General features: G+C 37.4%; 1 protein-coding gene across 1 annotated transcript; it reads right to left on the bottom strand.

The window, feature by feature from the left end:
• Window positions 1-1,880: 1,880 nt before the first annotated feature.
• Window positions 1,881-10,190, bottom strand: LOC143877105 (hydroxymethylglutaryl-CoA synthase-like). The gene is made up of 12 exons (XM_077378928.1): window positions 9,952-10,190; window positions 8,593-8,699; window positions 8,184-8,316; window positions 7,677-7,820; window positions 7,213-7,371; window positions 6,305-6,378; window positions 6,124-6,199; window positions 5,964-6,019; window positions 3,360-3,447; window positions 3,107-3,247; window positions 2,869-3,018; window positions 1,881-2,138 (listed from the first exon to the last, which is right to left on the bottom strand). Exons 1-12 carry the CDS (start codon window positions 10,021-10,023, stop codon window positions 1,947-1,949), a joined length of 1,392 nt encoding a protein of 463 aa, XP_077235043.1. The 5' UTR covers window positions 10,024-10,190; the 3' UTR covers window positions 1,881-1,946.
• Window positions 10,191-11,788: the final 1,598 nt, after the last annotated feature.

Raw genomic sequence — 11,788 nt, 5'->3', positions numbered from 1 at the left:
GTCACCATTTTCCTCATGTTTTGATGGGGGTGGCTCCAACAATCTCCACTCAAACACACGCATAAGGTGGGGCCTACTATTTTATGTTAGTGATTTTGGATTTTCAAAATCATGTATTTTGCATGTTTTAGTGTTTTGGAAAATATTTTATTAAAAACGTTTGGGAAAAAGAAAATGTTTTCTTGGAAAGAGTTGCTTTTACAAAAGGATGTAGAAGTGTAGTTGAAAAGATAGTTCCGTACCGGATGAGAGAAAGGAAAGAGAAGGGCTTATAAAGCACTACACTTTTTTAATACTTGTTTGATTGCACATTGGGTTGAAGCCATGGTTGGACCCGAAGGACGGTGCAACGCACCGTTCGCACACGCACACGCACACGCACACGTGCGCGCGCGGCGTGGGCAATGGGCTATAGGGTGCATAGTGGCGCTTTTTTAGGCCCACTTCTAACGGTCAGATTTCAAACATTTTGGAAAGGTGCCCTGTAGAGGTGTTTTTTACTCTGAAAAGGCATCAGGTGGTCTACAAATGTGCAGAATTCGGTCATTTCACATAGGAAAACGAATTGGCAATTCTGACAGACTTACACTCTCTTCTACACTCCTACAAAATCCCCAGTATTTCTACATACTGTTTTTCTTTTGTTTACTGTTCTAGATACTGTTTTTCTGCAAAAACAGTATCTAGAAATTTCTCTAAGGCTTGAAATTTCGGAAGGGCATTTCGGGTTTGATTCCGCTGGTGCTACGCGTCATCAAACATTAGTAGGACTTCCCTACTAGGCTTCATTGTATCTTGGAGGCAATTCGCGGATCCCCTTTGCACACTACTAGTGGGGGCGAATCTTGTCTTAAGGAAAGTGATATCACGCCTTAAAGCAACAAGTTTCTGTTTTCTATCAAAAACAGTACCCTCAATATTTTTCCAACATTTTAGGCCTCTTTTTTTTTATGGAGTGGGGTCCATTATTTCACACCCATGCATAGCATGGGCGAAGAATGCTGGTATAATACATGAACATTATTATATGGGATTTGTTAGGCAATTTCGGAACTCACTTTTTAACAGATTTTGTCTTATTCATTTAATTCGTTTGAGTTGGATGTTCTCTCTTGCAAAAGTAAGCCACTAAATGGCTTTTTTACGAACTTGCCTGGCAAATCTCTTATAATACACACAGAGCAGGGGCTGTAACGAAAGCAGGTCAGTGAAAGTAATAAAAGGGAGAGGTCCCATTACCGTGAACATAGGCATACAACCGAATCTCTTATCTTTGATTTTTTGCTTTAGCTTTTCCTTGTCTCTTTTCTTTATTTAACATGGTATCAGAGCAACTAGATTGCTTGATCTCTGTGTTTTTTTTTTTTTTTCAATCTATTAATTTACTTGATCAGAGTTCTTGATTTACTTTTTGTGGTTCGTGATCAAAATCTGCTCTCATCAGACATTCCTTACCCTCCAATATTTCGCCGTGAATTAAGACAGTTGATTCTTTCTTTTCTCAGTCCATTTAATCACCCACAGATTGAAGGGCAAAAATCATCCCATGGGATTGAATTCAAGAGATTAAAAAAAATTATAAACACCCACTAAATTTCCACCAAAAGATGTTCATAATCCAAAATATCTCCACTGTTGATTATAGAAACATCTGATTGATTGGATTTCGATGCTTTTAACTTCCATTTGTACAAACTGAATGGGTTTCTGCAGATACACAGAAGTGAAGCAAAGAGAAACAAAATCCAAGAAGAACAGCAAATTTCCAAGAAAAAACACAAGAATAATTAAACTAAATCCATTACATATTAAGCCAACACCTGTCACTAATCAATCATGATCGGCAACAGTCGCAGGAAGCATGCACTGTATGCTTATGCTTCTATAGAATAAATTAGACAAGCCCAAGGCCGTCACCAGCCATTTCCATTCCATTCCACCCCACCTCAGTGGCCGTTGAGCGCCGAACCATTTTCGCCGACATTCTTGGCATAATAGCGCCGATACATGGAGTCAACCTTGGTAAGGTAGAATGTTCCATGAGACAGTAAGCTTCTGTCCTTGGTGGTTACAAAATCCTTAGCTCCATAGAGATGCTCCATCACCTTTGTATTTTCGACAAATTTTTCGGGTGGAAACTGCACGAGGAACATAGGTAGCAGCTTAAGCAAATCATATATAGATATGCATATTATCAGATAGGGGTGCAATTTGGGTCGATTTTTTAGAATTCTGGTTGAGATTTTGCCATAAAATTGGGTAGGGTAAGGGTTGATTCTTGTTCATTTTTTAGCAAAAGCTCAACCCGACCCGACCCAAGTTGCATGTCTATTATCAAGTGAACAAATCGTGATCAAACAGAGATCCTCAACTAGGCAAATATAGATGAACATTTCAGCCAAGTTTGGCCACCAAGAAAAGATATTCCATGGAATATTTGTGGGGCAAGTTGTGAGAGATGGGCAGGAGATGGAAAGATTTGAGGGTGGTGGGAGTGAGGGGAGCCATGAAAAGCTATAAGAAACAAGAAAAAAAACAAACAATTCTAAATAGGTATTTTCTTGTCTCTAGTTTTTAGGGATTTTTATGATATCTCTAATCCCGTCCACTCAATTCTCTCCCTCTCCCTCCTCCGCCCCAGTCACACAATTGGACCCATAAATATTCCATGGAATCATTTTTCATGGTTGCCAAACATGGCCTTCATATATGCTTAAAGGATTATGATTACACAACTTACACTAACAATGAGATGGATAGATAATATCAGCAAGCATCAAAATTTGCATTGCTTCAACAAAAAGACACTGAACCAGATAAAATCTCTGAAAGATAATTATAAGCAAAATAAAGGAACCAGACACATACCACATGTCTTGCCTCCAGTTTTCCAGAGACATCTAGCACGGTAGCAATATTTGACAAGCTGAAGGGATGCTGACCATCCCTAAGTCTGAATGAGAACATTGTGGAAGATAGCCCACTACCGTAAGAGAACATTACTATCCGCTTACCGGCCTATAAGTAAAAGTAACTAAAAAAATTTAGGAAAAATACAGGTCCTGATCATGTCAATAGTCAGATGAGAAAATAGACAGAATTTTACCAGAGTGCTATGCTTTGCATAAAAAGTAGATGCAAATGCAGCATAAAGAGATGCAGTGTACATGTTGCCAACTTGTTTTGGTAGCAAAGTAGATGGTTGGACCTTTGCATCATATAGGTGCTTTGCGACTTGCTGGGATGCCTATAAATATGATTATAATTAAACTATTAGCAAGCAGAAATTCCCAGCAAAAATACTACTCAACTGTAAGATACAAATTGCCCTAAATTTACAACGTTAAAATAATAGGGACCTTTTCAAGATCGCGACTCTGGTAGCTTTCATCTCCGGACAAGGTCGAAAATGGCTTCAGTTTTTCTTGTGCATCCTTTTCAATAGAGCTTATCAATAAAAGAAAATGCAAAATATAATTAGTCAGAAACTTTGGGAAAAGAATGTCCATTCTGAATAAAGCTACACTAAGAAGCTCAGAAACAGAGTTTTCTAGTGGAACATGATAGCACAACAGTAAATTTTAGCTCAATGGATCAAGGAGAGAGCAATTAAGATACATTCGAAGACATGCTTCTTATATAGCTCAGAACTCATATTATATTAATTTTAAGGAACAAAAACACTGCCTGCAGGCTGAATACAAGACGGCAAGCTATACATAGCTCATCCAATACACTATGGGGACAGTACAGTTCTATCCAATACATCATTAAACTAAACTAAGCAAAAGCTAACATATGTAAATTAAATCAATTTGCATTTGAACCTTTTGAATCAGAATTTTTTGATGAAGTTTCATCCACGAAGTGTTAAGAGTAATAACTTACAGAACAATGTTTAGATATCAATAATGGCATTGTGAGATTATATGGAGGCGAAAAAGTGGATGGTTTAGAATTCCTTCTTTGGAAGTCATTCCTGTTTGTTACCGTAGATCCTGGTCCTGGGATAGGTATACACTAGTTCCACATTGCCTTTATTTTATCCACTGTTTTTGTGAACTGTTTCTTTGGTTGGTTAAGAAGTTTCAAACTTTTTTGCAGCGAAGAAATGAAAAATGATACCTAACTGCTAATATTCATTGCAAAATCACACCTATAAAAAGATTAATTGTGAAATTCTGGAATTTGAGGGAGGGACAGCTTTGAATTGGAGATGAAAATTCAACAAAAAAACAAATAATGACAAAATTGCAAACATGGGGTGAATATAAGATGAAAGCAATGCACCAGATATAACATTTACCAAGAATGGCAGGGCAGCTCAAAAGAATGGATCAATCCACCAAGGAAACAAGGCATCTCCTACAAACCCACAAAGCCCAGAACCAACAATCTAAATGACTCCAAGGAATTCTCCCTACTCGTAGTCACCACTACTGGCAACAAAGCCCAATAAACCTCACATAACACTCTAGAATAGCCATTCTTTTGAGCTGCCCTGCCATTCTTGGTAAATGTTATATCTGGTGTATGTGGATAAGCACCATGACAAACCTTCCTTCCCCGAAGGTCATCCCCCTCTCACAGCCTCTCACAGCCATCTCTCCAAAGCCCACTAAACCTCACATACTACTTACTCTACCATAGCCAGTTAGCCACTACTGACACAGGTATATGTGGATAAGCACCATGACAAACCTTCCTTCCCCAAAGGTCTTCCGCCTTCCCTTTCCAACATCAGAAGAGATTCCACCTTGTCATAAGAATGCCCTAAACTTCTTTTATTCTAACAGGAAAAATAACTCATATTGACAAACTTTTCAGAGGAAATTCTAGAAACAATTAGCGTGAATGAAACTAAATTCCATGGATCCCTCCACCAAGCATCAAAGAAAGGTTCCTGAATTCAGGTTCTTCCTTTCAAATAAAAAGGTTAGCTTTCCTGATTTTCTAATGGACCATACACAGGAGTAGCAAACTACCAACCCATTTGATGCAATGAGGGAGGAGCATTGAGACTGGATATTTCTCTGCAGCTCTAAAACTATAACAAGGGGTGAGGACTCTATGGAAGCAAAACACCGCCTTGATCATAAGGAGCACTGCAAATATAAAAAATTAGGGAAATGAGAAAATAAATTCACCATATGAGACTCATGGGTCCCTAATCATTTATGAAGTACCAACAATGTCTCCTCATCATATTGTATTGAGTCAGAAAAAAAAAAGACTTTCCATGTAAACCAGGAATGAGGGTATTGTAAATTCGGCATTTCAGTTGAACCAACAGCAACTTCATTTGTGTATTTGGACCTGTTTCGTCGATCTTACATGCTCATAATTTATGGAAGCACAATAGCTTTACCATTATTTTCTTTTTCAGCAGTGATTTATTCTAGCAGTTGGCCATTCAAAAAAAAGAAGAAGCAGTTGGTCATGATAACGAAGGCAAGTCAAGGGTAACAAAGGGAAGACTCTAGATATTAGGGAGGAGACACCGATCAACGCAATATTGTTGCAACAATATTATCGAGTATTAACAAACATTATCCTCTGATTACTTAAAATTTAGAGAAAGCATTCATTTTGTTTTTTGTTTTTGTTTTAAGGTTTCAGTAACAATGTGCCAGAGTGTCAGGGTCTCCTGACTTGCAGAAGTAAATGTCATGCAAACAACAGACAGCATCATTAATATTTGCTGCAATTATGATGTTCAAACTTTTTTTCCTTTTTTTTTGAATGGTTATGATGTCAAACTATTGCAAGAGATTATAGTTTGCACGGGCAAAATAGGATTTGCAAGATGATGGGTATTAATTAGTTGGTCCCCAAATTATCAGCTGTGTTTAAAAGAAAGCTATGAAATCACAGAAACAAACTCACATTGTGAATAAGAAAGCTGTAGTAGGAGGAAAGGAAAAAAAGAAGAAGAAATCACTCATATATGGTTAGGTAGAAACCTGGCATTCCTCAGGAAATCGTTGAAGCATAGTCGAGCAAAGCTTTTCTGGACCAGCTGTAATAACATTTCAAGAAATATAGTTTAACATAAGCAAGAGTTTCAAATGACACATTTGAAAACATATGGGGTTTTGGTCACAGACATAAGAAATATCATACCTTGTTGTATGGAGAATGAAATACAAAATATTCAGCATCAGAAATTGAAAATTGTTTTCCCTCCAACTTTTCGAACCTAATGGAAAATAGACAATAAGATATTATAGATTTTGGATACATAGGTGCAAAATTTTGAACCAGAACAAAGAGCAGAACACATCTAAATACAATTGCCACTTACTTGGTACAAAAACGCATGTAACAAGAATCAAGTGCCATGAGATAGCAAGTTTGTGAAAGCTTCCCATCAACAACCTATGCATAACGATTTGGGATAAAGTATGAGAAGAAAATTACCACTAAAAATAACAAGAGAGCGTGAGTTCCATTGTAAAGTGAGATTTGTATCTATCTATCTTAGGAGCATTCTTTACTCATGTTAGAGATTTGAGTTTCTCATTCACTTTTTACAGTGACCTCCTAAAATCCTAGTTCTTGATGAAATCATAAGCCAGCAGCATCATCATGACTGGCAGACAGTTAGGGGTACAACATGGACCGTTCCTAACAAAGATGGCTGACCCAACCCGATTTTAGTTCAGGTCCGGTCAATCTCAGGTTGGGTTAGGGTTGAAACATCTCCACATGATAAAAAAAAAAGGCGGGTTTCGGTGAGGGTTGAGCTTGACCCTACTTGAAAACCTGGCCTAAACTAACCAAAAATTGTAACATTTTGCGTCCTAGTGTAGGAAGTATTCAAATTCTTTGTTTGGTGATTTTGTCAATTTGTGGGTGAAACTATGTTAAGAATAATATTTATACAAAAATAAACATACATAGTGCATTATATTTTGACTTTGTACAGGTATAAAGTTTTATGTCCGAACATATTAACCAACTCAACCCAATTTTCATTCCAAACTTCAACCCACTTTCAATCAGAACTAGTAAAGTGGGTTGGATTAGGGTTGGAAAGGTCCGGTTGGAAATTGGGTTGGGTAAGGGTTAGGTTCATTGAATTTCAGGTTGGGTTCAGGGTTAGTTGAGTTCATTGGATTTCACCCAAGTTGCGCCCATATACCAATTATTTTAAGCTCCACAATATGCGAAACATACGAAATAAACAAAAAGAATAGATGAGAAGCAAACCGGGTATTCGCTTGCAAGATTGGGCTTGTAGAAGTCATAAACATGAGCCATGTGGGTTCCTCTAAATTTGCTTTCAATGGCAATTGGAGCATTTGGCCCAATCAGCATTGCAATGGCAGCTGCTCCTCCAGTAGGCCGGGCAGGTCCTTCCGCGTAGACCTATAAAAATGGGGAAGTTGTTGTACGTCAAAAGGGCATTTATCATAAAGTTTAAAAACACCTAATGCAAATATTTATATATACTCATTTAGCAGAGATGAAAGAAGAGTTCATATAAGCAATTGCAAATTATAGAAATATGTGATTCTAGGGAATGAAATCAAGTAGTAAGGCATGCAGACTGCACTCAAAGCAATTTTTTTTTTGAATGATACACTCAAAGCAAGTTCTGGTATAAACAGTGCTAAAACTACCAATCCAATGTTAAAAATAAAAAAATTAAAAAAAAATGGGTCGAATCATACCGCACTGTCTGTGCATACAACAAGTCCATAGCGTCCATCCCAAGAGCTACTCTCCACCCAATTTACACAGTTGAGTAAGGCTGCAGTACCCCCATAGCATGCATTTGTCGAGTCAACTCCTTCAATTTCGGTATTACCACATTCCTGGTTGTTATTCATGACAATAAGGGCGCCAGGCACTCACATTGTCAGATCATGGAACTTAAAATCTAAATAAAATAAGGCCAAAATGGTAAACTTATGCTGATTACTTAAGTAATCCTTTTTTTTTTTCTCAAACAGGTGGCAAACGTCATTGAGCATGACCATTTATCCAATAAGGCATGACTTAATTGAAAAGATTGGTTCCACAAACAGAGACAGCATTCCAATGCATGACAAAATCAAAGAACATTTTAATATTTCTTGGGCTTGAATTAATGGGTCCTTCCAACACCATATGTGATCATGAAATTTTGCATCTGTTTACTTAGGAAAACATGAATATGGAAAGGATTTAGAATAAACCTCAAAAATGTCCATCAGCCAAGTCTTTATAGATTTGCTCTTGTCTATCACGGTCTCACTGCCTACTTCCAGGCGACCAATTTGTCTTGGATCAATCCCATATTTCTCAAGAAGTGAGGTAACAACTGTCAAGCTGACAAAAATTCCAAGTCAAGAATTAAATCTTCACGCTACACATAGCAAAACCCCCAAAAGAATATAAATATCCCAATTTGAAATTGTCACAGAAACATGTTCTACATTCTAGCACCATGAAATAAAGTGGAGCAGAGTTGAAAACACACATGCCTTGAATGAAATACTTTTAAAAATCTTCAATTTGAAAGGAGAAAACCCATCTGCTTGTCTTCAAATCAATACTAGAACACACAGTAAATGAGAAAATTGAGGCTAAGATGAGGATTCAAACCTCATTGAAATGACATCTTCCAGCTCTGTACAAAAGGCCATGCAATCTTGCCCAAGTCCAATAGTGTATTTCCCTTTGCTTACGCCATCATAAACTTCCAAGGCTTCCTATAGTTTCAAATTAAAAAGAAAAAAATACAGAAAGGAGAAGTCAATATAATTAGCCTGCAAATGGAAGTTAAAAAACGGCCAACTTGGTACATTCAATAAGAAAAATAGCATTGATCAGACGGTGAGGATCGTCCAATCAGTAGGAATATGGGCAGTGACCCACCACCGTTGGATCATACCATAATGACCTGTTCCAATCACCCAACTACTACATTGGGGTGAACAACCTCAACTGGTACTCTAACCAACTTCATTTATCCCGCGAAAAGGAAAACCACAATAAATGTACCATCTTCCACATTTGACCGACCATCCAAGCATCAAAATCCAAAATATATCTACCAATTTTTACAAAAAATAAGAAAATGCTGCACATAGGCAATAAGTTCCAAACCCTGGAAACTAAAATAACAAAACCCAACCGAGAATAAAATCAAACAAAAAAAAAACCCAACAACATCAATAACAGCAAAGTAAAACCCCGAAAAAATCAAGGATCCATTCCACTTGTTCTTCCATAACAACCAAAAGGGAAAAAAAACATAAATCCATTCCCTATGGCCCTGTTTGGATTGCAAGAAAAACTTTTCTGATGGAATACTTTTTCTCTGGAAAAATTTTTCTTTTCCCAATTTAGAGGGAAATAATATAATTATGGTTAATTTAGAGGAGTATCATCATATGTTGAAGGTCCCCTATATAAAAATTGAACAAAGTATTTTTCAAGTTATTTTTTTCACGGGTAAAAAAAGTAGGCAATTTTACAAAATTTCCCCCATTGATTCCAGCAATCCAAACAGGGTCTATAAGCATAAATTCTATAAGAAAGTAAAAAAAAATGAAAAGGAAATAAACCTCAGCAATCTTAGAATGGGAAACAAAAACCAAGGATCCATTCCACCTCTCCTCCCTTCCATAACAACCACAGAACAAAAACAAACATAAATCCACTCCATGCAAGCATCAATCCTCCAAGAAAGTAAAACAAAAATAAAATAAAAGCAAACCCTAGCATCTTTTTTTTTAATGGAAAAACCCTAGCAATCTTAGATTGTTAAACAACAATCAAGGATCCATTCTACTTCTCCTCTCTTCCACATCAACAACAGAACAAAAAAAACATAAATCCACTCCATGAAAGCATAAATTCTCCACCAAAGTTTTTTTTAAAAATGAAAAGCGAATTAAAACCCTAGCAATCTTAGATTGATAAATGAAGAGTAGAAGAATAAAAATGATAAAAATTCACCTGTTGAATGCATGTAGGAGGGAAGTAAATATCCATGGCCAGAATTCCCACATCTTTCTGTTGAGAATCCATCTCTCTCTCTCTCTCTAGGGTTTCTGTCTCTCTGTAGGATTTCTGTTTTCTCGGATAAAAAATGTCGTCCCAAATGCAAAAGAACAAGCCTGGATGTAACAAAAGTTGCAGATGGAAGATACAGAGTTCGTGAGCTGGTTGAGGGGTGTTGGAGAGAAATAGGGGGTGGAGTTTTGAAATTTATAGGCCAAGATTATTCATAATTTGTACATCCTATGCCCTTGCTGGTGGGCCCCACTTTATTTGATTTATCTTTTTCAATAATTTTTACACGCTGGCTTTTATTGAAAGTTGAAATTTTTTGAGGTTGTTGACGGGTAAGATTCGGGCATGTTTTGGGCGCTTTTTTTTATTTCTGTTATATTTTGCTAATCTCTCTCTCTCTCTCGGGCAAAAATGGGCAGATTTGTGGCAAACGGTGTTTGTCCATTTTTCTCTCCACTTTTGGATTGGTTAGGATGATCTTATGGAGCTGATTTTTTGTACACACCCTATCTATGTAAGGGCCTTTCAAATGAATGCTTTGGATCATCCTAACATTGTGGGCCCACATGTGTTTGGCCCTCAAGCTCATATAAGCTATGAGGAAAATGATTGTGAGCTTGAAGCTCATATAGCTTATATGAGCTTGAGGGCCAAACACATGTGGGCCCACAATGTTAGATCCAAAGCATTCATTTGAAAGGCCCTTACATAGATAGGGTGTGTACAAAAAATCAGCTTCATAGGATCATCCTAACTCATCCAAATGTGGAGGGCAAAATGGACAGACACCCCTTTTCAAAAAAAAAATGGACAGACACCGTTTGCCACAAATTTGCCCATTTTTGCCCTCTGCTTTTGGAAGGGTTAGGATGATCCAATGGATCTGATTTTTGGTACACACCCTATCTATGATGGGGCCTTGCAAATGAATGGTTTGGATCACAACAAAAAATGTGGGACCCATGTGTTTGGGCCCTCAAGCTCATACAAGCTATATGAGCTTCAAGCTCACAATCATTTTCCTCATATATATATATATATATATATATATATATATATAGAGAGAGAGAGAGAGAGAGGAAAGTGTTTATAGTCTCTCCCCTAGATAAGCTTATTTACTCCTCCCTTTAAAAAAACACAGTGGGCCCATGCTGTTTGGATGATCCAAAGCATTCATTTGATAGGTCCTAACATAGATAGGGTGTGCCCAAAAAATCAGCACCAAAGGGTCATCCTAGAACTTCATTTTGTTGGGCACACCGTATTCAAAATGGACGCATCGTTTATATGTGTCCATTCTGGGTACCACAAGGCACCACAAAACGAAGTTCTAGGATGACCCTTTGGTGCTGATTTTTTGAGCACACCCTATCTATGTTAGGACCTATCAAATGAATGCTTTGGATCATCCAAACAGTGTGGGCCCACTGTGTTTTTTTTAAAGGGAGGAGTAGATAAGCTTATCTAGGGGAGAGACTAGAGACACTTTCCTCATATATATATATATATATATATATATATATATATATATATATATATATATGGGGTTGATGTTTCTAGTCGGCCGACTAGAAAAGTTTTCTAGTCCGTCCGCCAAAAAATCAGTGCGGGCCCACAGTTTTTGTGTGATCCGAAGCATTCATTTAATAGGCCCTGACATGGATAGGGTGTGCCCAAAAAATCAGCTCCATAGGATCATCCCAACCCTACGATTTGTGGAGGTTAAAATGGATGGGTATAAAACTTCACTAATTTGCCCAATTTTTAGCTCCACAAATCG

Source organism: Tasmannia lanceolata, unplaced genomic scaffold, assembly GCF_043159265.1.
Source record: "Tasmannia lanceolata isolate RefF3 unplaced genomic scaffold, GAP_Taslan_0.1 ptg000002l, whole genome shotgun sequence".
In the NCBI taxonomy this organism is placed as follows: Eukaryota; Viridiplantae; Streptophyta; class Magnoliopsida; order Canellales; family Winteraceae; genus Tasmannia; species Tasmannia lanceolata.
Note: the sequence above shows the minus strand (reverse complement) of the source record. Positions and strands in the feature narration are given on the sequence as shown.